At 39.3% G+C, this 27655-nt stretch overlaps 2 protein-coding genes across 10 annotated transcripts in view; one reads left to right on the forward strand and one right to left on the reverse strand.

The window, feature by feature from the left end:
- Window positions 1-2736: 2736 nt before the first annotated feature.
- CHCHD7 (coiled-coil-helix-coiled-coil-helix domain containing 7) lies at window positions 2737-8673 on the reverse strand. 6 transcript variants are annotated; one of them, XM_023648581.2, is made up of 5 exons: window positions 8468-8586; window positions 6835-6933; window positions 5500-5569; window positions 3919-4017; window positions 2737-2871 (listed from the first exon to the last, which is right to left on the reverse strand). In XM_023648581.2, exons 3-5 carry the CDS (start codon window positions 5551-5553, stop codon window positions 2767-2769), a joined length of 258 nt encoding a protein of 85 aa, XP_023504349.1. In that variant the 5' UTR covers window positions 5554-5569; window positions 6835-6933; window positions 8468-8586; the 3' UTR covers window positions 2737-2766. The 6 variants fall into 6 exon arrangements, with proteins under 6 accessions (XP_023504349.1, XP_023504352.1, XP_023504348.1 ...); XM_023648584.2 differs by having other exon boundaries at window positions 3919-4061; window positions 8468-8584; XM_023648580.2 differs by lacking the exon at window positions 6835-6933 and having other exon boundaries at window positions 8468-8673.
- A 263-nt stretch (window positions 8674-8936) lies between these two features.
- The window catches only part of PLAG1 (PLAG1 zinc finger), a 50172-nt gene continuing 31453 nt past the window's right edge, over window positions 8937-27655 (forward strand). For 3 of the 4 annotated variants that reach the window (XM_023648589.2, XM_070221540.1, XM_003365590.5), the window contains exon 1: window positions 8941-9183. The gene's annotated coding sequence lies outside the window, so the exon portion shown is untranslated. Of the gene's footprint in view, window positions 9184-27655 lie in introns of all 4 variants that reach the window. The other variant, XM_001497516.7, reaches the window with a different exon arrangement.

Raw genomic sequence — 27655 nt, forward strand, 5'->3', positions numbered from 1 at the left:
CGGTGCTGCCACTCTAGAAAATAGTCTGTCCGTTCCTCAAAAGATTAAACATGGTTACCACATGACCCAGCAATTTAACTCCTAGGTACATATCCAAGAAGAAACGAATGCCCACACAAAAATTTGTACACAAATGTTCAAGAAACAGCATGACTCATAATAGCCAGAAAGTGGAAACAACCCAAATACCTATCCATCAACTGATGGATAAATAAAATATGGCATATCCATATGACGGAATGTTATTCAGCAATAAAAAGGAATGAAGTGCTGATACAAGCAATATGAACGAACCTTGAAAACGTTAGGCGAAGTGAAAGAAGTTACAAAAGACCACATATTCTATGGTTCCATTTATATAAATGCCCAGAACAGGCAATTCTAGAGGCAGAAAGTAGATTGGCAGTTGCCTAAGTGCTGGGGAGGTGGGGAGGAAGGATGGTGTTAGGGGGAAATGGAGAATGTGCTAATGGAAACAAGGCTTCTTTCTGGGACCATGAGTGTGTTCTAAAATCAACTGTGGTGATGGATGTACGACTGTCAATATACTAAAACCCACTGTATTGTACACTTTAAATAGATGATTTATATGGCATATCCATTGCACCTCAATAAAGTTACTATTTAAAAAAAAAAAGCTAGGCCAGGACAGTTACCAGATGAATGTTGATACTGGTATGTACATTTAAAGAGGTGACAATAAAATTCCAAACTTTTAAATAAGCATCCTTAAAACTGCCCAAGCACTTTTCATACAAGTACATATTAATTTCTTGTCAGGTCCTATTTTAATGCACCATTTTTAGAGCAATCAATACAAGTCAAAGAATTTCTGAAACAATCCATCTTTCATTGAAATAGAATCACTTTTGTTGTTGGGGGTTTTTTTTAGGCGAGGAAGATTGGCCCTGAGCTACTATCTGTTGCCAATCTTCCTCTTTTTGCTTGAGGAAGATTGTTGCTGAGCTAACATCTGTGCCAATCTTCCTCCACGCTGTATGTGGGATGCTACCACAGCATGGTTTGATGAGCAGTGTGTAGATCTGTGCCTGGGATCTGAACCCTTGAACCCTGGGCCACCAAAGTGGAGCACATGAACTTAACCACTACACTACCGGGCTGGCCTCTAGAACCACATTTAACAATCAAGGTCATATGGCTTAAACATGTCTGACCTGGGTTTTGGACTAAGACCAATGAGATGGATAGTCTGTTGTCAGCAGCCATTAAAATAATACTCTTGATCCAGGACCAGATGAAGAAAAGGAACACAAACTATTTGTTTTCATTGATTTTCTAGTACACACGACATCTTATTAAGTAATGTCTTTTGTAAAACTACTCCACAAACAAACTGGATTTAAAAAAGTGGTGGGTATAACAGCTGCCACACAATCTCCAGTCATCACGCTGAATATTCTTTCTTGTATGATAAAATTGAGCTCAAGTTTCATCCCAGTGTCGAGTCCACCTGATGAACCACCATACCCTCCCCTGCCCATATCATCCCACAAATAGAAATCCTACTTCTAAGAGAAGCATCTTTTTTTTTTTCCATTACCATGGTTCAAGAACTAAAACTATGCCTTCAGGTTATCCAAAATTTATGGATTTTAGTCACAGAATCCTTTAACTAAGCCTTTCCTCAAAGAAAACCAGTTCTTTTGCACGCCATTTACTTAAGACAAACTTCCCACATCCCTGCTTCCCCACCTAGTGAATGGACTAACCTACTTAAACGAGGATGAGTGAGTGAAATAAGGACAGAGATCTTAGTAATGAGCCCGGGATGTGAGACCCCCTACACATCTACCCTCAACTTACCTTGCCAGTCTTCTCTTCTCTTCTTCCACACCTCCACCCACCTTAAAGTCTAGGTGGAAGGTCTAGAGACTACTCTCCAAATCTGGCTCAAGCTTTCCTTCCACCATGTTGTTGCCCACATCATTTCTCTTCCTTGGAAACACAGCCTTCCTTTCACCCCCAGTCAGTCTTTACTTGTTCACATCTTACCTTTCTTTCAAGACCCAGCTGAACTCCTCATGTGGCCTTTCCTAACATTCCTCTACCTTCATAAGTAACATAAACTCAGTGACACAGCACTGCCAGCAGTGGCATATCAACATTTGGCACTGAGAACAAACACAAAGGACACAGGGATAACTTAATTTCGTCTCCCCCTGTAGAATTTTAGATCTTTCTGGGTAAGGCCTGTAAGGTCTTAGAAGATTACAGTAATCGTTTATTAAAAATGTTCATCTGCGGGGCCGGCTCCATGGCCGAGTAGTTAAGTTCGTGTGCTCCGCTGTGGCAGCCCAGGGTTCGGATCCCAGGTGCGGACATGGCACCGTCAGGCCACGTTGAGGCGGCGTCCCACATCCCACAACTAGAAGGACCTGCAACTAAGATATACAACTATGTATCAGGGGGGTTTGGGAAATAAAGCAGAAAAAAAAAAAAAAAAAAGATTGGCAACAGTTGTTAGCCCAGGTGCCAATCCTTAAAAGAAAAAAAAAATGTTCATCTGCAGAGAAAGACAAACTCTGTATGATTCTACTCATATGTGGAAGATAAACAAATCCAGGGACAAAGAGAACAGATTAGTGGTTACCAGGGGGAAGGGGGATAGGGAGTGGGCACAAAGGGTGAAGATGACTGACAAATAATAATGTATAACTGAAATTTCACATTGTTGTAAACTAACACAACCTCAATAAAAAAAAAATATTCATCTGCTTCTAAGTTAAACAATTTTAATGCAAACATTCAATATGGCATCTTTCCCATTGCTCCCAAGATTTCATCTCTTTCTGCTGCTGTAGGCATAGATGGCTTCACTCCATTCTGTCTTCTCTGGATCATGATAGAGTTCTGTGTGTAGGCATAAACAAAGAAGAAACAAAAATCAGTCATGTATTAAATTCTAATCATTTGCCAGTAATTTGATATTGCTTCCTCAATAAGGAAATTCTAAAAACCAAGTTTAAAAAAAACCAAAAAACTAATTCTAGGACTCTAGATAATGTTTTCAAACTATTAATAATTAAATAGCAGTGATTATCCCCATAGGAATATGTTAACAGTAACTGGGATGGGGATATACCGTTTAACTACAAGAGCACAAAAGTACAGTCCACCAAGAAAAGCTACTGAGTAACTGCTAAACGAAACCAACAGTTAATTTAGCAGAGGGAGTGGAAGTGGCTGGATCCAGTGCTCAGATAAACAAAAATTACAAAACAATGTCTCAAGAAAAATGGGGCCATTTTAACTACCATGGGTGGTGGCAGGGGAGGAGGAGGAAGAAATGGAAGCTTAATATGTGTTACGACACAGGAAGTTATCCACTCTGTTCATGTCTAGGAAAGCTAAAATGATAACAGGGTTATTGTTTTAGGGCTGCAGATACTTACACACCCAGGAAGAGCCAGCTGTTAGAACGGCACTTTTTTTTTTTTTTTAAATGTTTAAGTTTTGTGGGGATTTTTTGCTGGGAAAGATTCACTCTGAGCTAACATGTGTTGACAATCTTCCTCTTCTGTTTTTTCTCCCGAAAGCCCCAGTGTACAGTTGTACATTCTAATTGTAAGTCCTTCCAGTTCTTCTCTGTGAGCTGCCACTGTGGCTACTGACAGACAAGTGGTGTGGTTTCTGCACTAGGAACAGAACCTGGGCTGCCGAACTTTAACTACTAGGCACTCGGGGCTGGCTCCAGAACTGCACTCTTATATCCTGGAGTAGGATGAGGCAGCTAACAAGAGCTCTCAAGGACCCGTTAGGGCACACAGAGGAAAAGGTCAAAAGTGAAGTTTCCTACAGCCATCACAAACGAAGGATTGGGGGTACTGACTAATTTCAGGCTTCAGTTTCAAGCCTAAGAGACGATTTTTAACACAAAGCTAACCAAGCTAGGCTTACCCAGAATTTCCGGCAGTTTTTGTACTTCAAGAAGTAAGTGGAACAGCTTTCCCTGTCATAGTTATTTTCATCCATACATCTGGTAGAAGCATCAGATTCCTTAAATATGTAAGATAGGCATCATTTAAGAGGTGGAATGGGATCTAAAAAAAAAACGAACAAACTTCTGAAGCTGTTTTCCCCCAGAAGAGACAATATGACAATTCCTTTTTGTTCATTTTAATGAACAAAAACTGAATTATCTTTCCAACTATCCCAGCATTCATTCTGCTCAGAGCAGACATCTTCCTTTTCAGTCTGGGTCAGTTTTCTGAATATCCGATCACAGGAACTTGAGCTGAACGCTGACTGAGATCATTTATCCCAGTAATCATTTAACAAAGAAGTGATGCAAGGCACACTGTGCTCAAAATCACTGCTGCTCAGTGAGAGCAGGAACCCATCTCCTAACTCACAGTGCAGCACTCCAGCACTCCCAAGTTCGCACTGTGACTGCAGTGTTTGATGTTAAGCTGGTTTCAAGATCCTCAGTAACTCACTAATAACCGGTCTACATCAAGGCAACTTAAATTAACACCATTCATCTCAATGCATTTTAGGCTATCATTTACTCCATTATGCAAGTAAATACACTATTATGTAAGCCATTTTAATAGATAACATTAATATCACTTCAAAACCAAAGTGAGCAACACAAGGTTATGAGTTTAAAGGAGGGTAGCTGCCATTTGAAAATTAAATTTAAGCTGTCTGAACTGGAAGTACATTGGATAACAAACTTGGAAGTACATTGGATAACAAACTTCCAGATGAAAGGGATGATTCTGAGAGGTCATCTAAAGGAAAGCTGTAACTGAAGGGGTAGTACTTTGCTTCATAGATCTAACAAACACAATTTATCTAAAGAGACAATAAAGCTGTTGAAATGGATCTAATATGCAAAACAAAGCTAAACTCCTAGGCCAAATACCTAATGAATGCGTAAATCTGGATGAAGTATATAGGATCTGGGAATATAATTTTCATAGCACCAGTCTGATGACTGCACTATTCAAGGATGACAAAGGCATAGGTGAGTATTGCTAGTCATATCAAATAAACGCCAATAAGAGTTTACTATTACAACAAAATATTTTGTTTATATTTGTGAACACCTTTAGGCATTAAATAGGCTAAGTCTATTACGAGTCCCTTATTCTCAGCCAGGTTGTCTCAAAGACATGATGCAATTTTGCTGTTAGAACATAAATTTCAGTGACAGTTTAAAAATATCATACTTCCCAACTTTCCATGTTTGGAATAAAGATTTTCCTCAGTGTTACATATTCCTGTCTGGTATTACAGTGACAACGAAATGCTTGCAGGTTATACTAATAAAGGACATTTAAAAGAGGTGAACCTTTGTTAGCTAAATTATGAATATCTAAAAATGCTCTAGTGAAATAAGGATATGCTGGCCAGGAATATTTTTTGTACAAAAATAACTTTATTCAAGAACTGCAGAAACAGTTGCCCACAAAATCAGAAGTAGCCTGTTTTTCCAACTTAACACTCATGAAAATTAAAAGCAAACCACCTTACCGACAAGCAAGGATTTATGTCAGGATCTCTCAGCCTCCGTGTGACCATGGGCATCCTAGTAGTCTTCTTACTACAGGTAGATGTTGGGGAAAACAGTTATACAGTGGATGACAGAAAATAAATCAATAAATCTCATTAGCCCCATAAGTACTTGAAAAATTAATTTTGGCTTAATCATTATCTAGTGAGGAATTTCACGCATTCTCTGTACTTTGAGAATAAAGACTTGGATGTGTTTTTCCTTTGCATTGCCAGGGTGCCTCAGCACGAAGGCCATACTTAAATGCATCTACTGAAATTCTATTATAATGTCCAGAAAGAAAGGTAATTCAGCTATAATTCAGTTTTAGTTTATTATTTCTAAAAGTCAAACAATTCTTAGTTTTAAAGGTAAAGTACATTTGACAGCATGCACTCTAACGTTACTTACTTATTATACACTGATCGGCATACAAAATAAAAGCGTGGAATAATTTAGTACAACTTAACTTTAGCAGAAACATTTGTTAACTAAAAGACCTGAAATGCCTACTCTTTGGCCAGCCCTGGGGTGACCAATAAACCAAAAAACAAAGTTTTGCTTAGTTGACATTTTGAAAAGTTAAAAAAAAAAATTTGAAACTTTACTTCCAACGGCAAGCTCTATTTAATTAATAATTCCCTGGGTTGAAGGAAGTCAGGGAATGCTACTGTGGTTCATTAATAGTCCAACTCAAGCCTTACAGATATAGCTCTGCAGAAATCTTTATTGATTAAAGATGATCACAGTTCCCCAGGAGCCAATCAGTGATTCCAAGTCAAGTCATATACTCATACAACAGGTATGTCAACTATATCCCAGGACAATTGCTTTTTCTAACGGAATTTAACTGACATCACTATCCCTATTATCTTCAAACATATGTCATAGAAAGGAACTAAAAGAGAAAATTTAAAAAAACCAAGTCAACCAACGGTTAATTATTTCACTTATAACAAAAATTATAAGTGATTTTTTTTTGTTTCACTATATTGGTGTACAATTGATAAGCCACCCACAAATACTTTTAAGTGCTCTACACTAAGTTTAAGGAGTTGATTTAACTTGTACCCCTGAAGCCTGCTCTAGCTTAATCATCTTCCACCTAAAGATTGAAGGAGAAGCCAGCAAATAACGTAGTATGACCTACAAAATGCCACTGAATAAAAAACAGCATCAATCAGTATAACTAGACATAGGTCATAACTTTTGTATGAAATGGTTTCTACTTTCCTTGCCCAAGATGGGACCACCGAAAAAAGTACCAGTCACGTTAGGAGAAATAAAGTACATTCAGGAAAAACAATCAAACCTACAAGCTCTTGAAAAGTGGAGGTATTCTCAATCAAGAGTCACCTAGTTCAGTTTCTTCTATTATGGGAAAAATCAGGACGTCGAAGCTAAAGGAGATCGACCTTTGCAAAGAAGGACAGAAAAAAGTTTAGGCATTCTGGGGTCCTTTAACTTTCAGTACTCACTAAGTAACCTTTTTATTTTATGATTTTTATTGAATACATGAATATACCTAGCTAAGAGAAACATCTTAACAAAAAGGAAATTCAAGATGCTGTTTAATTATATCTAAAAGCTTCTTCCTCTGCTGAACACAATTCTTTCGCAAGCTTGACTTCTTCCTAAGAGATGATGGTACTCAGTACACTCACAGCCCTCTCTTTTACATCTGTCCTGCGATATGAGAACACAGAATCCTACTTAGCTGTTCATATTCCTTGGATATAATCTCAACAATGATCAGACACAGACAAAACTCAGGTTGCGTGCCTTACACGAAAGTATTCTACTCTGCATTTTATTATCATCGTTAGTCAGGAGTTCTTTAAAAATAACACCTGGGGAACATCACATATAGCCGAATCAGATTTGCTGCATGAGTTTATTCACATCTCATTTCCTTTCCCTTTCGGATTCTAAAAACAAGTCAATCTAAGTTTGGACTTCCGAATGTCACCTTCTTTGCATGAATCCTCAAGTGTTAGCTGGAAATGAAGAGGAAATGTCAATTTGCAGTGAGAAGCGGGGCTGAAGGGCAAGATCGAGTGTTCCGCTAGAGAGGCCTTATCTACTTACTTTCCGAAGGTACTAAACAAATATTACAAAGCTCTACTTGCAGAGGATGGCCACGAAGAAACCAAAGAATTGAGGGAGTGCGTGCAAAAGCACAGCACATTTGAGAAGTAACTCGATAATCTTCTTCAAAGGGCAAACTGCTTAAAAAAGTATTTCTTGATTTCCCATCCAGCTGTTCACGTCCTCACTCTCCAAGCAGCTTTGAAAGGGAAGGGGGAAGGGAACGTTACTGAACACGTCCATCCCACACGCTGCTCAGAGCCGAGGCAGGGTCTGGGGCTCTCATAAAACGCAGATGCAACTATCGGGAAGCTCAAACTCGTCAAGCGAGAACCTAAAGCTCTTAACCCACTGCTGGGTGCAGAGAGGCTGGGTGCAGAGAGGCAGGGTCAGGAAGTCAGGGTGGCACAATGGAGGGGGGCAGGGAAGTCGAATAGAGAAACTGGAGACGCGAGTCTGAGGCCTAGCTGCCCGCCGCGATGCTGCCTGTCCGTTTAACGGTGGACGGCGGGCACAGGTGAACACACCTTGCTTTGACCTTCTACGGCGCCAAAAGGGTCGGAGCCGAGGGAAATGCAGGACACTAGGCGTAGGAGTAGGTAGGTAGGCTTCAAGGGCCTGGAAGGAGGGGAAGGAAGAGCTAGGGGTGCCCAGGCAGGGGTCACCTTCCACGCCCCCGGCCCGAATAAACCCTTGTCGCGGGGAGGAGGAGCGACGGGAAGGGGCCCGCGCGGAGGCAAGGCCTGCTGGAAACGACTCCATGCCGAAGTGGTGGATACGGGCCCCGCGGCGGCCTGGCTGCGCCCTTCTCTTCCCGCATCCCTGCAGCCGCCGCGGACGGAAGGGAGGGGGACCACTCACCTCGGGCTGCCGCTTCTCCAGCGCCCAGGCCGTCTCCAGCTCCAAACACGTCAATGGCTCACGCAGCTGGACCTTAAGTAGCGCGCATCCCAACGTGCTGCCCCCGCTCCCCGGCGGCCGCCGGCCCAATCGGCGAGCGCCGCCGCCAGACTGACAGCCGAGCTAAGGCCTTGCGCGGCGGCGGCGGGCGGGTCTCGCCCCGCCCCTAGCTGGCCGGAGGAGGGCCGAGGAGGGAGGAGTGGGCGGAGCGGCGCGCGCGGCCCCGCCCTCTCCCCCGCCCCGCCGCGCCCCTCGCGCCGCGGCCCGCCTCTTAACACTTTGGCTTGACGGGCGGCGCCGCGGACCAATCGACGGGCCCGTCCCTGGCGGCGGCCGCTCCTAGTGGCCGGTCCTGGGGAGGAGCGCGCGCGGAGGGCGGGCGCAGTGGCGGGCGGGGACCGGGGGCGGGCCGGCGGGAGGCGGGGGCGGCGGCCGAGGAGGCCGGGGGAGGCGGCGGTGGGCGCGACGTCGGCGGCGGCGGCGGCGGCGGCGGCGGCAGCTGCAAGTTGGGCTGCAGGGGCAGCGCATACACTACAATGGCTGCTGGAAAGAGGCGTAAGGAAACAATTTCCAGGCCCGCCGCGTCCAGCCCGAAATATGAGAAAAAAATTATTAGAAATTCCGCGGGCGGTGTAAAGGCGGCGGACGGGCCGGAGGGAGGATGTTAAAGCCCCGCGGTGAGTTCTCCCGGGGTCCGGGGCGGCGGAGAGGCGTTTAGCGGGAGAAATATCAGGGTTATTTAAATTATGGGACTAGCCGAGGGGGCAGAGGAGCAGCGGCGGCGGCAGGAGGAGGAAAAGTTTGTGCTACTCACAGCCCCTGCTCAGGACCCCAGAGAGAAAAATAATAATAAAAAATAAAATAAAATAATTAAGCGGGGCTGTGAGGACTCCCGAAGTCGCTTCTGACAGGGCAGGGGGCGATGCGGCTGGAGACCCGAAGGTGAGGTCGGTGGGAAAAAAAAAAACCCCTTTATTCAGGGTCTGGAAAGTTTGAAAAGTTTTCCTCCTCCTCCTCCTCCTCCTCTCTGGTGCTGTGAATATTGTGACAGCGGCAGCGGCAGCAGCGAGAGCGGAAGACATTAGAGACCCGAAAAATAAGGGAAAAATTAATATAAATTCAGTTTTGAGAGTAAAGTCTCCGCATTTTCCACCAAAACATCCCGGGGGAAGGTCGCTTCCCAAAGGGCCTGGCGGAAACCCGCAGTCGGCAATATTTGGGGGGCACTTTGAGTGACTTGGGGTAACTTTGCCCCTTTTTCAAAAGAGGTTTTTCTTTTTTGGAGAAATGAATTTGTTTTTGCCCTTTCCTCAGGTGGGCGAGTCGGGGTCGGGGTGCGGGGTCTGCGGGGAGGTGTGAGCCCTGGATGTGTGGCTGCGAGGGGGGGTAGGGGGAGGGGGTGCTAAATGAAAGCAGGAGATCTGCACAGAGCAGGGACAGCTTGTTGTCAGTATCATAAACAACCAAAATGGAGGGAGAACTCAGGCATATAACCAAATAAAAATTTTTAAAAAATCGCAAAAAATCCCTAAAAATCCGGGATGCTCCCCCTTTTCTCGCTAAAGGTAAAAGTATGAACCGCCTTTCCCCTGAAGTCCATTTTGACTTTGCAGGGACCAAGGAGTTAATATTTATTTATTTTTTAAAACTTTCGAAGGGCAAAAGCCTTTTATAACTCAACCGACAATGAGAAAACGTGAAAATCCGATGCAAGAGAAGGAGGGGGAGGGAGGGGGGAGGTGGTAGTGCAGAAACTGCTAAACTTATTGGTAATGTGGACTGATCTGAGATAAGATAAACACTATATTTGCGATTTTATAACTCTCTTTTAATGATCTTTGCGGTTTTTCTTTTTTTTTTTTTGGTGGAAAAAAAGTGATGCCATTTTCTTAATAGAGTTAATATGTGTGATTGGAAGAATAAACCTTTCCGGCTTTAGATTGCATTTTCGTCGCATTTATGCTTCAGGTTTTGTTAGTGGCTCCCTCCTTTCTTTAAACTGGACTCTACAGAGGAGGGATAGAGAGGTGATGTTGTACAGAGAGACTGGAGAGCAAGACTGGAGCACCTTTTGGGGAGGGGTGGGGAGTTGCTTGGTTTGTCCCTTCCTGACCCGTTTGCTTCACCTGTTCATCCTCAGTAAAGAATGTTAGGCTGAGGTTTTCTGGTTTTATGTATATAAAAGGATGGTGCCTCTTGCATCACGTTGAAGTTAATGGGAAAGTGCTGCTGATGTTGGTTCCACGTGGGATATGGGACAGAGCAGGGCATTTTAAAGGGACAGCTTCTCTTTTCTTATGATTTTCATCACCTACACAGAACCACTGTCTGAGGACCAAAAGCAGAGGTGCTGGGAGGGTGTGGTGATGGAAGAGCCTTCTCTTTCCATTACTCAAGTGCACCCACCTTAGGAGTGATGGAGGGAAAGGAGGAATAAACAAGCTCAACAGAAGATGGATATTGTGTAGATTAGTTTGTATCCAAGCTGTTCTTTTGTGTAACAAGCTCTCCCAGGAACTTTTCATGTTACATTGCTTTGCTTTGGAAGCTGATTTTGGAAGGAATTGTGGAAAAATGGAAATAGTTTAAGGTGTGTGGTGTAATGGTATAGCATTATTGAACAATTATGAATTCTGTGCAGTGAGATCAAAGAGCTGTGTATGCCCATAATGTGATTTTACAGCCATTTTGTAAAAACTGTAAAATACCTAATATTCAATTTGGCTTAAGGTACATTGAGGACTTCTGGTTGAAAACTGCAGACAGAGTGGTGGAGATTCTTTTACACTGTAAGCAGTAGGCATTTCTTTAAGGGAAAAAAAGCACATACACCAACACCATGGAAAGGTTTACATATACCCATTTTTAAAGCCCATCCTATACATCTGCACTAACTCTGCGCCTTTGAAATTAAAAGATTTTAAAATCCTGAAACCCATCAGTTTGCATCTTTTAAGTTGAATTTGTTATTTAACAGGAAATGTTTACTGATCATAAACTACTGTTGACTCTAATGTTTTAGATTTCCATAGTATTTTCAAAATTTAAAATATGTGAGTTGTTAGTTGTACCCAATTTGGGATTAAGGTTAATTTTGAATAGAATTTATTTGTGTTCCATTTTCCACAGGTATATAGAGTTTCTGAAATAAATGCATATTTTCCTTTGTTTTTATGATTTATAGAAGTGGATTAAAATTAGAGCTGGATTTTTAGACTTCTTATACAGAATATTTTTCTTGCCATACTGTACAAACAAATTATTATTTTGAAGTCCATTGTATGTTAACTTGTGTTCGCAGCTGAGCTCTTATCTGCACCTTTCTGTAAATACCTCCATAAGATGTTATGTCGGTGTAGTGTTTGAATACATCATCTTGTGGTTTATGATTTTGGAAGCAATTACATCTTTCTAAGAACTCATTAAAAAATTAATCCCATGAACTACTGTTAAATCAAAATTGATTGAAAAGTGATTAAACTATCGATGGGGAAGAGAAACTCCCCCCCCCCCCCAAAATAATCTTCTGTCCAGGTTTCAGAATGCCATTAATACTTAGAAAATCTTTAAAATTTATCTTACATATTCATTGTATTTTGGCTCAGGACAGTTACATTGACTGTAAGTAGTCAGAATTAGGCTATGTGTTGAAAATAAATGAGACTTTTAGATCTTGAATAGTTGCCACTTTGACAAGCCAGATAGTAGTATCAATACATGCAATTTCTGTAAAAGTGAAGGAAAAGTGTTTCTTCCAGTTATATTAGACCCTTGAGTTATTCAGGTTATTTGGACACTTCAAGTTATGATTAGTTTATTGTCAACATAAATAAAAGTGCTGGTATTGTGATTTTTTTCTCTCTCACAGAGGGTGGTATAAAACTTCATGTTTGGGTTTTACACAACTAGCTACTTGTCTGAATTAGAAAATGCACTCAGAGTGCACAAGTATAAAATCTGTAATTCCTTAGAGAGTCTTATTTAGATAGGGCACAGCACAATATCTAATTTGAATTGGTGGTATTGAGCTTTTTTAATGCCTTGGAAATACTACCTGTTGAACATCGTTTTTCTGAAGCTACTATTAAATGATACCAATCACAGAAATAATCTAACGATACTGTGTACTCAAAATCCTTATTTCAGTTAGAATTAGAGAAACCTCATAGATTGAGATTCTTATTTGAAATTTATATGCCTAATTTTGCGATTTGAAATTCTATAAGGAATTTAGCTGCTGTGGAATATCATTTATAAATGTGGGCTAATACTGATAAAAGTCTATATCTGTATATTTATTGTAAACACAATATTTTAATAAACAGACATCTTACAGCTAAATAAATTAGTGAATTTGCTTTTATCCATATAGTTCAAAAATTTTAAAGATATCCTTTGTGTTTTAATATCATACAAAGATGGGATTTTTTCCCATCATTTTAAACATAATCCTGGTTGTTACTATATACATTTTGGTTAGGTATTCTGGAAATTTTCCTTTCTAAGGATTAAATTGTTATTTGCTAAATTACATGTAATGCTCCTGTCCTTGAGATTTGAAAAGCCAGATAACTAAAGCATATATCTATAGCTATCTTTGAAGTCTGTTTCAAAAATCATTTGCCTCTTGAGCTGTGTAATCAAAATATTGGTTCCTTGTAGGAATGTTTCAATACTTTTTATTTAGAATCCTGTTCTTTGGGAAATTAAGATATATGAAAAATTACCTGTTCCACACAGATGCACATACGCATACACACACACACGCGCGCACGCGCGCACATGAAAAAAGAAAAAAGAAGTTTTCCTGAATAACATTACTTGCACTGCCTGGAATACTTGTTCTTCTTGATGTGTTTCCAAATGTATAGGAAATAAATATAAAATTTTTCTCTTTATATTGATAACATCTTAGATTCTTTAGTTAAGTTATATGAGTAAGGGAAGAGTTTCAGAAGAAGGAAAGAACAACTTAATCTGTTCAACACAATCCAAGATAGTGAATATGTTAAAGGTAAAAGGGCTATAAATTGTCCCTTGAGCCATTTTTTAAATGTTTTAAGAACTTGATAAACACCCTTTCTGAAACATCAAATACTTTGAAAATATACCAGTCACTGCAAAAAAACAAAAGTGGACCTTTAATTTCTTTAATTTTAACAGGAATTAATATAGGCAGCATATTGAACCAATTAGTAAGTGTTTAGGTAGCCTTGGAAAAGTATTTACAAATAAGTTAAATGTCAGGCCAGGGTACATCAGACTGATGAATTGTAAAGTTCACTATGATTTTAGAATTCATGCATGGGAATTCTTTTCCATTTTATGATGAGACCACTTTGAAGATAACTAATTTTTACTTTTCATATTTATTTCAGTGCCTAATTTTTTTGGAAAGCCTGAACCTGACATCTACTCTGTTATTACTTTTCATTTATAACAGGACAAGCTTTATATCTCATTAGCAAATTTAATTTTTAAATTTAATTTGAGAAATTAAATGAAACTTTTTAGGTCTTAATATTTTATAAAAGTATTGTGTATTAACATTTGAGATTATGAGAAATATACATGTATGAAAGCCTAGTAGAAATTATTACAGAGGCATAATTTGATTTTTACTTTTAAATCGCTTGGCCTGCTGCCCACTGGTTTGCATTCTACGCATGTGTACACCTGTCCCTGCCTCCTCTTTCCAGGATGGTATTGACAAGGATATGGTGGTGTGAAACTACCAAGGATGCTTTGGCATTTTTGTTTTCTGATTTTGTGTATGTCTTGGTGTTTCTTTTTGTTAAGGTGTTAACATTTTTGCTCTTTTCTTTTTTTGATGCTTATCAGAAAACAAAAATGCATTTTTACAAGAGAGAAATAATATCTCAGTTTTAAAAAGTGAAGTGGTGTGATACTGCATTAAATTTGTTAGTATTTAAAAGTCCCTGGATGTCTTGTAAACAGAGTTACTGCAGGATCATGGTATTAAAACTAACCACAGTGTGTGTTGGGAATTTGAGATGACTACCTAAGGAATGTGTGTACATATGTAAAATGAGTGAATTTAGACAATTATGTCCTGAAATAGAATAAGCAATTTGCTTGAAGTGTTTCCTTGCGTTTTTTTAAGTGAAAACTTTTTCTAATCTAAAAACATAGAAAACCTAGAAATGTGAAGGTGTTAAGAGGCAAAAATGGTGTTTTTATGATGCTTTTTAAAAATCAGAGTTTTAAATAATGAAAGTCTATAAAAAGAACATAAGTATGAACTAAAATGTCCAAAATTGATGGGAAAGAACTAGGTAGATGAGAGTTTTAGAATAAATTAATAATCATGGTAAATTTAAAGTTTGACTTGTGTGAATAATGAATAGCTAACTACAGAGCAAAAATAATAAATTTACCCCCCAAAATGAGAGTGATAACTGGGGTAATCTATAGGAGAGTATTTTTAATACAAATTGCTGTTTTTGTGATAACCTTTTAAAAATAGATTCCCCCAAAGCCTTTCCTCCATATCTTCTTAGATTTGAATTCAACTAAATTAAATTCTAAGAATAATTTGTAGTGGCTGTTTGGAATTCTTTATTTTTAAATAAGGCAAAATGATTTTCTGCTACTTTTTAAAACAGTTTATAAATATTAGTTTAAATGTGTACTTAAGTGAAGTGTTCTGAAAAATCTCAGAAACTAATGAAAATTATTGTCTTCATTCTTCATCAGAAAGTTTAAAATTTTCTGTTAAGTTAATGAAATAAATTTTAAAACCTTGGTCTGAGAACAATGTAGTTTGTGGGCAGTTTAGATAATTTCTTATAGACTTAATAACATTTAAAAAGCTTTTCACAAGGTAATGATAAGAACATTCACCAACAAAGTTCTTAATTTCTGAAATGTTTTTAGATATATGCTGACGATTAAAGGAATTTTCTTGTCCATACGTTAATTGGCAATTGATTTTCTGAAGGAGAATCTAGAGCTAGCAGAGTCTTATGTTTGGGAGTACAGGTTTCCTTCAGTTTAGAAAATATTTTGAAGGTAGAGGAGGCATCTGTTCTTAAGGGTGACTGAATCCTCTACATGTTGTGAATTATCTGCCATTGCAGAGTGTAGAACTCTACCTTTTTTAAGTGAGTGACTCATTTTAGACTTTCAGTTATTAAACATTTAAATTATTATCTCAAGCCAGTATTGGAATGGCACATGTGTATACTGATTATGATATCCTACCTTTTAGTTTCTGAATGTGGGAATATTAATTCTCAGATTAAATGTTACAACTGAAGGGCTGCCATCTGACTTTTTAAAAAATTATATCTTTTTAATCAGTAGTTAAACATTAGAGCCTTTAATTTTGAGATACATTTTGGAGACTGTTAAACTAGAAATCAATTAGAGAATGAAGAATTTAGCCACATTGGCTAAAAGGCAAAATTAGAAAATGTTTTAATCAATTTTGTTCATTTGAAGAACATTAGTAAAAAGTTGATTGAATTGTTCTTGATCAGGAGAATTTTAAGAAATTGAATTTAGAAGCTTAAGGTGGTTCAAATGTGCAGGCTCAAAATAACACCAGTTGAATTTTAGTCTGCTAGATTTTCTCAGGGACTTGACTTTATTTTCCTGGATTGTCTTAATGCTGGAATTACATAGAGCCCACATCACTTTTCATCATATCCTAAAAGAGGTATAATAATAGGTTTTATTTTTATCAACTTTAGGCAATGAAATAAAAATACTGTTTTATATAAGAGTACATTATCTTTCCTAGCTACTTTTTGAATTTCCTAAATATAATTTCTTTAACTGTTCCATTCCAAAGAAGGGAAATTAGCTGCTTTACTTTAAAACTAAATTTCTTCTAAATTTGCAGTTTATGGGAGAGTTGTCACTTTATATATTTGGATAAGATCTATTATAACCTTAAAAATAAATGTTAATATGATCAACATATCTGATTGTAAGCTACATCTTAAACATTAACTTATTTTCCTTCCACTTCTAAAATTATTTTCTAAATAAATCTAAGAAAATGTTTTTCATATGTTTTTCTTATTTGTTATTGTCTGAGGTGATTTAATTGGGTAAAATCTCAATCTTGGTAATATTTCTTTTCTAATATTAACAGTATTTTATTTGAAAATCACTATTCAAATGCATAGGGTTTCAAGCGCTAAAATAGAATGAGACATATAATAAAATAGGTAGGTTAATTATATCCAATCCTAGAAGCAGCCTTAGTAGTTCTTATTTGGAAGAGTTTAACAGGTTTCAAAGAAAGAAACTGCTTGGGACTATAGGGCACACCTCTAACAGCAGTTAGTGATATTTTATGCTTTTCTTTGTCTGTTTCATAAAATTTGAGCATCTTCAGAGCTACTGTCGTGTAAACACATAACTGATTTCATTATGCCCTTTGTAAAGTACATTTATCAGATTTAGCTTTTAATGTAATTTCTTTTAGTCTAAGGAAAAGGTACAGGACAGGTATTCTTTAGCAATAGTTTGGTGTACATCAATTTTAGAAGATATTACATGTAAAACATATTATCGTAATTGTTCACCCAAATGAAAATGAAAGTAAACTATCAAGTAATACATTTAATTAAACAGAGAATAAAGGTTTTAAATATTCAACTAGGTAACTTGATGTACTGCTGAAATATAGAGAATTTTAATTGAATGTTATTTTTGTATCTAAATCTATTTTTGTATGCCTAGAAGTTTGTAAACAAAGTGAGTACATATAAAAGTCTGGCAGTTTGGAGAAGTTCCTAAATGTCTATTCTTTGACAGTTAATGAAAATATGTTTTTCAAATACAGGGGCAAAATAACTTCAAAAATCATAATCTATTCTGTTATTGCAGTTATTTTTCAAAGAAAAATGGTGATGAATGGGTTAGTACTGTTTTTATTTACATCAGTTGAATATCTATTATATTTGAAATTTTTAATCATTAAGCATTTAATACTCCTAGACATATTGTAGTTTTTTTTAAAGTAGTGTCATACATCATTATAACCTAGTTAAGATAGTTATTTTAAAATTTTAACTGCTTTTATTTAATAAGAGCATTCCTATTTCCAAGATCATGTTATTCTTAAAAGAAGTTCCTGTCTTGAAGCACTTTTAATCATAGCTTGGGTTATCTTTTTAAATATCTACTAGACTTTCCTTGTTTCTTGAGGGTAGTCATTTATCGCTATGAAGTTCCCTTTTAAAACTGCTTTTGCTGCATCTCATAGATTTTGGTATGTTCCGTTTCCGTTGTCATTTGTCTGAAGGTATTTTTTGACTTTTTCTTTGACCTGTTGGTTGTTCAGTAGCATGTTCAGTAGCATGTTGTTTAATTGCCACATGTTTCTGAATTTTCCAGTTTTCTTCACGTAATTAATTTCTAGTTTCCTATCATTGTGGTCAGAAAAGATGTTTGATATGATTTCAGTCCTCTTAAATTTATTGAGACTTGTTTTGTGGCCTAAGATATGATCTATCTTGGAAAATGTTCCATGTGCACTTAAGAATGTGTATTCTCTTGCTTTTGGATGGAATGTTCTGTACATATCAGTTAGGTCCATCTGGTCATACCTGTTATTTAAGGCTGATGTTTCCTTATTGATTTTCTGTCTGGATGATCTATCCATTGATGTTAAGTGGGATATGAAGTCCCCTACTATTATTGTATCACTGTCTATCTCTCCCTTTAGGTCTGTTAATAATTTGCTTTATATATTAAAGTGCTCCTTTGTTGGGTGCATAAATATTTACAAATGTTATATGTTCTTGTTCAAATATACAATCTAGCTTTACACTTCAAGGAACTAGAAAAAGAACAAATGAAGTTCAAAGTTAGTAGAAGGAAGGAAATAAAAAAGATTAGAGCAGAAATAAATGGAATAGAGATTAAAAAGACAATAGAAAAGATCAATGAGAGTAAGAGTTGGTCTTAGTCTTTTCTCTTGAAAAGAGAAACAAAATTGACAAGGCTTTAGCTAGACTCACCAAGAAAAAAAGAGAGAGGACTCAAATACATAAAATCAGAAATGGAAGAGGACATGTTATAACTGATACCACAGAAATACAAGGGATTATAAGAGGCTACTGTGAACAATTATACACCAACCAATTGGACAGCCAAAAGAAATGGTTAAATTCTTAGAAACATACAACCTGGACCGTATCCTATGAAGTAGAAAATCTAAACAGACCAATTACCAGTAAGAAGATTGAATCAGTAATCAAAAACCTCCCAAAAAGCAAAAGTCAAGGACCAAATGGCTTCACTGGTGAACTCTACCAAACAGAGAAAAATGAATACCAAGCCTTCTGAAACTCTTACAAAAAATAGAAGAGGAGGGAACTTTTCCGAACTTAGTTTACAAGGCCAGCATTATCCTGATACCAAAACCAGACAAGGATGCTGCAAGAAAAGAAAATTACAAGTCAATATCCCTGATGAACATAGATGTAAAAATCCTCAACGAAATATTAGCAGACTGAACTCAGCAATATATTAAAAGGGTCATACACCGTGATCAAGGGGGATTCATTCCAGAGATGCAAGGATGGTTCAACATATGCAAACAGTGAATTTGATACACCACATTAACAAAAGGATAAAAATCATCATCATCTCAATAGATGCAGAAAAAGCATTTGACAAAATTCAATATCCACTTACGATAAAAACTGTCTACAAAGTGGGTATAGAGGGAATGTACCTCAACATAATAAAGGCCATGTATGAGAAGCCCACAGCTAACATCATACGCAACAGTGAAAAGCTTTCACTGTTGGATAAGATAAGGAACATGACAAAGATGCCCACTTTTGCCACTTTTATTCATCATAGCATTGGAAGTCCTAGCCAGAGCAATGAGGCAAGAAAAAGGAATAGAGGCATGCCTGAGAGATATTGTGGGTTAGATTCCAGACCACCACAATAAAGCAAATCCTGCAATAAAGCCAGTCACACGAATTTTTTACTTTTCCAGTGCAAGTAAAAGTTATGTTTCCCCTATACTGTAGTCTGTTAAGTGTGCAATAGCATTGTGTTTAAAAAAAAAAAACAATGTACATACCTTAATTTAAAAATACTTTCTTGTTAAATGTGCCATCGTCTGAGCCTTCAGCGAGTCATAATATTTTTGCTATTGGTGGGTCATGTAAAAAATGCAGTATCTGTGAAGTGCAGTAAGGCAAAGCACAAAATAACAAGGTATACCTGTACACAGGAGTCTGTTGCATTTATATACACTAATAATGAACTATCAGAAGGATAAATTAAGAAAACAATCCCATTTACAGTTGCATCAAAAAGAGTAATATACCTAGGAAGGAATTTAACCAAAGAGGTGAAGACCTGTATTTTGAAAACTACAAGATATGAAGAAATTGAAGAAGACACAAATAAATGGAAAGATGTTTTGTGCTCATGGATTGGAAGAATTAATATTGCTAAAATGTCCATACAACCCAAAGCAGTATACAGATTCAATGCAATCCCTATCAAAATTCCAATGGCATGTTTTCCACAGAAATAGATCAAACAATCCTAAAATTTATATGGAACCGTAAAAGACCCCGAATAGCCAAGCAATCTTGAGAAAGAACAAAGCTGAAGGCATCACACTCTCTGATTTCAAGCTATATTATGAAGCTATAGTAATTAAAACCGTATGGTATTGGCATAAAAACAGACACACAGATCTGTGGAACAAAATAGAGAACCCAGAAATAAACTCATGTCAATTAATTTATGACAAGGGAACCAAAAATATACAATGGGGAAAAGGACAGTCTCTTCAATAAATGGTACTGGGAAAACTGGACAGCCACATGCAACAGAATGAAACTGGACTACTATCTTACACCATACACAAAAAATTAACTCAAAATGGATTAAAGATTTGAATGTAAGACCTGAAACCATGAAACTCCTAGAAGAAAACATAGGCAGTAAGCTCCTTGACATAGTTCTTGATGATGGTTTTTTGAATCTGACACTAAAAGCAAAAATAAACAAGCGGGTTTACGTCAGACAAAATCTGCACAACAAAGGAAACCATCAACGAAATGAAGAGGCAGCCTACTGAATGAGAGAAAATATTTGCAAATCATATATCTGATAAGAGGCTAATATCTAAAATATATGAAGAACTCGTACAACTCAATAGCAAAGAAATAAACAATCTAGTTAAAAAATGGGCAGAAGATCTGAATAGACATTTTTCCAAAGAAGGCATACAGATGACCAACAAGTACATGGAAAGATGCTCTAAATCATTAATCAACAGGGAAATGTAAATAAAACCACAGTGAGATATCAGCTTACACCTGTTAGAATGTTTGTTATCAAAAAGGCTAGAAATACCAAGTGTTGGTGAGGATGTAGAGAAAAAGAACCTTTGTGCACTGTTGGTGGGAATGCAAATTGGTACAGCCAGTATGGAAGACAGTATGGAAGTTCCTCACAAAATTAATGAAACTACCATATGTTCCAGCAATTCCACTTCGGGGTATTTATCTATCTAAAGAAAACAACACTAACTCAAAAAAATATATGCACCTCCATGTTCATTGCAGCATTATTTACAGTAGCCAAGATATGGAAACAACTGAAGTGTCCGTCAATGGATGAGTGTATAAAGAAACTGTGGCATATTATATGCAATGGAGTATTAGTCAGCTGTAAAAAAAAAAGAATGAAATCTTGTTATTTGTGACTCCATGGATGGATCTCGAGGGCATTATACTAAGTGAAATAAGTCAGACAAAGAAAGAAAGAAACTGTATGATCTCTCTTATATGTGGAATCTATAAGTAAATAAATAAATAACAGGTTCATAGATACAGAGAACTGATTGGTGTTCCAGAGGTGGGGGGTAGGAGGGTAGAAGAAATGGGTGACTGCTTTTTTGTTTTTTGGTTTTTTTAGTGTAAATAAATTGGAAAAAACACCACCACGCACAAAAATCCTCAGAAGTGTGTGTGTGTGTATATATATATGTACTAGAGATACAATTGCTCTACCTCACCATCGGATCTAATGTGGTGCTTAGATTTAATCATACTCAGTTCACCTTTTATCAGTCAGTGCGGGAAGAGGAACAGAAAGCAATTTGTTTTGAGATGAGTGCAATTGATCACATTCACGGGCTGACTCATAAGAGCTTTTCTAAAATGCGTGATACCTCTGCCCAAATTAAAAGGAATTTCTTAATTAAAACCAAAATACCCGTGTGTCTCAGCAGTGTTTTGATAATCAGATTTCAGGCACACTTATGTGCCTGCATTAGCCATTCCCAGTGTTCTGCTGTTTGCATGTGTTTTATTCTCAGTGCTGCCACCCTGTGTATGGCAATGTGTTTGTACTGTATGCACTAATTTTATGTGCTTTTTATCAAGCGATAACGTCCAAAACCACTTCTGGAAAATAAGCATACGTATTACAATAAATTTTAAAGATATTTAAGTACACTCTGCTTCTGTGACTAATGCTGTACTAAATCTAGATTTTTAAAAGTTACACAGTTCAGAAGTATGATATTCAACTGCCAAAAATGAAATTTGGGAATTTTTAAAGGTAAGTACTTTTATCTGTTTCATCTGCCACTTCACTAAAATAAAGAGGAATTGGACTAGTATTTTAAATATAGCTTGAAATTGATCAAATAAGAAAACAGAGGTTTTGATCCTTTAAAGATGAGAGATAAAATTTTGAGATTTTTTTATTTTAGCCAAGTTTTAGTTAAGTTTCTTCCTAGTAAAAGCAAAACCAAAAATGAACACAAAAAAAGATACTGTTTCTGTTTAAAAGAAAAAGAAACTTAACTTGATTGGTTATTCTCTGAATGATTAGCCAACATGACTTTTAAATTATGTCACCCAAAATATTTTGAGTATTAATACTGTGCATCAGCCATAGAATATTTTGGCTGGATGGCAGTCTTTGCTTTTACCTATATTATCTCATTTAATTTTCACAGCAATCTTGTGAGATAGGAAGTGCAGGCTTACTCTGTATGCAAGGAGCAGTAATGGTTTCACAAACTAGAATTCTGTTACTTTTTATAAGTAAGTCTTTAGAACGGACAGGCCATGGAAGCGAATTTTTATACATTAGTTTGCTAGTGTCAGCCTAAATTATATCCATATTGAAGTTAATATATTTGTTTAAAAAGTCAATTTTTTTGTAAAAATAAAATTTTCCGTCATAAAGTTGATACTGAGTAACTCAAGTTAGAAAGTGTTACGTGTCTACTTATTTTTAAGCTGCACATGAGAAATTGGGGGAAAATTTATAAATTTACTAAGTTAAAGGAGATTTTAAAGATACAAACCTAAACTTTGTTTTGTAGGATTTAATTATCTTAAATAGGTGTAGTTTTATCAATTTTTACTTTAAAATACATTTATAGAAATGCTGTCTGATTTCAAAATAATGAGCATCTCTTTTTGAATTTTTGCATGGTTTTAGTTTAGTGAACAATGTAATTCTGTATTCTGACAATTGAAAATATTGTTTAGTTTGGTTAATTTTAGATGTTAGGCTTCCAAGATAGAACTGTCACTGATGATCTTACCACTCGGGAGAATTGAAAGAATTTAATACAGTATATGATATCATCTCAGTTACTCCAAAATTCCAGGTTAAGTTCAAAATCTCTATTTTGTTATTCATGTACTTATCTCCATAGGTTTAGGGAATTTAGAGACATACTCACATTTGACTGTGGCCATGCCTTTAGCTTTGTCCAGTCTCCCTGCAATGCTTTTCTCACATACCTGTGCACATCTTACCTGTCCTTTAAGTCACATCTTAAACCATCTTCCTTCTGAAGTTTCTTTATTCTTACTCCAAATAGGAGCCAGAAGTAGGGGAAGTACTTCCTGTCCTTCTTAGGACATACAAGTTTTTTCCTTGTCTTTTTTTTATGCTTTTTGGATGATGGCTTGAGGTATTTGAAGAGATCACAAAACAGTATATTTTAAAATGCCAGATGAACGGTACGGACAGTAAAAATTATAGGTATTCAAGGGAGGGAGAGGTGGAACTTAAGGTGGGCTTTGAACAAGGCATGAGTTAAGAATAGGCAGAAAGAAGGGAAGACGTTTAGGTGAAATGAATGGTTTCAGCAGACATTAGGAGGCAGAAATGTGCTTATTGTCCATGGCCACCAAGAAGACCAGTCTGACTGGAGAGGATGGTTTGTTAGGGACCAGTGCAAGGTAAGACTAGAAAGGCATGCTGAGGCCTGATTGTGAGCAACCTTGATTGCCAGCCTGAGGAATTTGCACTCTATGCTGTAGAAGGCGTTGTAACTTTTTGAGCAAGGAAAGATGAGTTAGGAAAATTAAGTCATTTCGCTATCCAGAGTAAATTGAGCCCATGGGTGTGAGACTAGAGATACAGAAATGTTAATATAATCCAGATTTGAAGTGGTGCTCCACTGTTATGCAGATGCCTCAGATCTTTATCACTAGGCCCATTCTCACCAGCAAGTTCTAGGCATACATTTCAAGGGCCTCTTTGATATAGCCACCTGGGTGGATGATTGGCATCTCAGACTCTGAGCATCCCTAAAACTAGCAGTTCACACTTCAGTAATTTTATTAATGTCCCTACCATCCTTTCAGGCCCCTGGTCACAAGACCACCTTTTCTACATTCAGTTGGAACTTCTATCGTAGGTTTAGTACTTCTGTTGAAGAGATGTAAAACAAAGTAGACACATAGAGGAAGGGGTATTAATACCATTAGGTGAATTCCATTCGCAGAGGAGGTGGTCCTCGAGCAGGGAATGGGAAGGGAAAGCTAAGAACAAGGGAAGGATGAATGTTCTCAGCAAAGAGCACATGCTGGCTGGCTCCTGTCCTGTAACTGGAGTGTAGGGTGTTAGGAGTGAGCAGAGTTATGGTAGATGAGACTAGAAAGGGAGATGGCACCAGAATGGATCAGATCTTGAATACCACACTGAAGATTTTTAAGCTGTTGAGAGGGCAACCCACTGAGATTCAGAGTTGGCTCTTCAGCGATATAAAGCCACTCTTTTTAGCTGTGTCTCCATTCTCAGTCCCCTTGCTCAGTTCTGTCACCACTGATTCTCATCACTTAACCATCTCCTGAAACCCTCTTTCCCCCACCCTCTCACCAGATGAGTTATCTAGTCACAGAGAAGACTAGTTATCTAGTCAGCGCAGCTCCCCTCCCCACCTGGCTCCTCTTTACTACTTGTGTCCCCTGCCATGGTCATCAGCCCTCCTGTGGGGAGGACAGGGCCTCCACCTTAGCCTCAGGGAGAGTCAGTCTGGTTGGGGAGGCTGGGTCCCGTGGCCTCCAGAGGCGCATGTTGCATTGGTGCTGTTGGAGCCAGCTGGTTACTCCTACCCACTCACCCCTCCCATCCTGGTATTTCCCATCTCTTCCTCACCACCTGCAAAGGATGCTGAAATCTTCTTCCCCTGGCAAAAGCAAAATATCATAGAAGACCTTTGCATTCATCCCACCCCCTCTTCACGTATCTTTCTTCCCATTGGTGCCAAACTTCCTCGAAGAGTGGTCTTTGTCCAGTTTCTGTTTCCTTCATCTCTCTTCTTTCTCTTTAACCCATCTTGCCCCACCATTTTGAGTCTATGTTTGAAGAGAATATCTGTCAATAGCCCCCAGGTACCAAATCTAGTTACTTGTGTCCATTTTATTCCCATTTGGCTTTTCTGCGGTATTTGATGTGTTTCTGAAAACTCCCTCTTCTCTTGTCCTGCTGGCCCTGCTGCTCCTTCTCTAGCACCTCCTTTGCACTTTGCTTTGATGGTGCCTGATCATCCACCTGTCCCTAATCACCAGTATTTTGGCATTTCCCAGGGTTCCCTGGCCCCCTCTCCTCTCTCAATGTTCGCTTTTCCTGAGCACTGGCTTCCACTCCTGCAATAGCTTTGCCTAGCAGGTCTGTGCTAAGAAAGCCTGGGTCTTTACACCTCTCCTGGGCCTCTGTGCCTATTCTTCTGTTTACACAGACATTTCCACATCTATGTACAGGATACCTTTCCTCCTGTCTCTTATTCAGTCAACAAACTTTACAGAGTGCCTGCCATGGGCCAGGTACTATGCCAGACACCAAGCCAGATTGAACGAAAGAGACAGACAGTAAACAGAGTTCTCTCAGCTTATGCAGATGGTATGAAGGAAATAAGAAGGAATACAAGGATGAAGAGTCTTGGGGGACTGGGGGAGAAAGGACCCTCAGAGATAATGATGAGGGAAGACCTTCCGATAAAGGAAACTTTGTGTAGAGGCCTAAATGATGAGAAGGAGCAAGTCAGGACCAACCTGAGGGAGGCACTTGCCAACAGAAGACCCTGACAGAGGAGGAGCCCAGCCAGGCAGAGGGAGTGAGGTGGGGGATGAGGCCAGAGAGCCACCGTGCTGGCCTCTCTCGTGCCCTCTTTGGGGACGGCCAGCCCAGATTGTGGTTAGAACTCTCGGGTCACCTTTTTGCAGGCTGGCTGTCACCTTGGGCCTCATTCTCATCCATGACTGCCCTTTTCATGTAGCTAAAGGCCAGGGGTGCAGTGACATCATCCCCTCCTCCAGGCATGGCACTCTTGAGAGTGCGGCTTCCTGGGACTAGTGACCTCCTGCTCACACCTTCCTCATCTCCTCCCCCCCTGCTCCTTTGGAGCTCAGTTGCTGAGCGTTTCCCTAGCCTGCCTGTCTCTCAGTTGGGGTGACACCTTTATGCTTGCACGGCCATCTCCACTCACTGCGCTGGGCCACTGCTCCAGTCCTGTGCACATCAGGCTTCCTTGCTGGGCCAAGTCCTGATCTCCTCCCCTCTTTTCTCTCTCTGGAACTAGGCACACAGTAAATATTTGGGGAGGAGTGCACTGTCCTCAGGGGCAGACTGGAGGGTCAACAGTGGTAGAAGGGAGCTGGAGGAAGCCTGGAGCAGCATTTCTGGGCTGTGTGATGAGAGTTGTCCAAGGGCGTGTCCCAGGAGAGTGTCAAGGAGAAGAATGGCAGGTGGAACTGAGCCCCATGGAGAGGGTGGCAAGAAGAGGCCTAGATTTGGCCTTCAGAAGTTGTAGCCAGCCTCCAGTTAACCTCAAAGTGCAAGACAGCAAGGTTGGGAGGTAGGGAGGTGGCTTGTTTCATCCCTGCTGCCCTTCCACCCACCCCATGCCCTCCTCCCTTCATAGCCTGTGCACTCCCCAGCACATGTAGACACCCCCTCACCACCACCAGGCAGGCTGACCCTCGCCTACAGCAAGCCTTGCGGTGGGGCTGCGGAGACAAGTACACATACCCCAGACACAGACAGACAGACAGACAAAGACAGACATGCATATGGGGGGAGAGGATGTCCAAATACCCAGAACACCCAGAGCCAGGAGAGACCCTGCAGCAGGGAAAGATATGTGATCCCACAGGATGGGCTGTGGGGAGAAACCAACACCTGGATGAGGGGGAGAGAGTGACACACATCTGGAAGGTGGAAGGTGGGATAGAGACAGACTCCAGGATGGGGAGGGGTGATAGCCACAACCAGAAGCCAGGACAGTAGACATACATGTGTCAGAATGGGGTAGAGACACTCACCTCGGGACAGGAAGGAGACACGCACGCACCCAGAAGGTGGGAGTTACACTCATACCAGAATGTGAAGGGAGAGACAGTTATCCTGGGCACACTGGGATGGGGAGGGAGAGGCAGCCTCATACCCAGAAGGAGTAGACACAGACAGGCATCCAGAGAGTAGGAGAGACACCCCCCCCCCCGAGTGGGGAGAGAGACACCACATACACACCATCAGCAGGAGAGAGAGAGACTCCCAGAGGGGAAGAGAAGGACATACACACACACACCTAGGGGAGAGTAAGAAACACACCCAGAGTGGGGAGGGGAGACACACAAACACACAACTAGGGATATGCAAACACATGTACCCAGAGGGAGAGAGATGAGCACGCACACACACGAGGAGAGGGGAGAGAGATGTATATACCCCCAAATAGGAAATCAAGACAACAGAGAAACTCAGAAGGGAGTTGGCCCACATGTGCACACACATCTGGGTGGGGTGGCGAGAGAGGAACACAGACACCCGTAGAGGAAGATGCACATCCACACATACCAGGAGGGGAAAGAGGCAGAT

This window comes from Equus caballus, chromosome 9, assembly GCF_041296265.1.
Source record: "Equus caballus isolate H_3958 breed thoroughbred chromosome 9, TB-T2T, whole genome shotgun sequence".
NCBI classification, from domain to species: domain Eukaryota; kingdom Metazoa; phylum Chordata; class Mammalia; order Perissodactyla; family Equidae; genus Equus; species Equus caballus.

Excerpts from the sequence above, each read along its gene's own strand:
- CHCHD7 (XM_023648580.2), bottom strand. The coding sequence starts at position 5,553 with ATGCCCATGGTCACACGGAGGCTGAGAGATCCTGACATAAATCCTTGC. Across the intron at positions 4,018-5,499 it reads ACATAAATCCTTGCTTGTCG|GAATCTGATGCTTCTACCAG; the intron begins GTAAGGTGGTTT and ends TACATATTTAAG. Across the intron at positions 2,872-3,918 it reads AAAACTGCCGGAAATTCTGG|AACTCTATCATGATCCAGAG; the intron begins GTAAGCCTAGCT and ends GCCTACACACAG.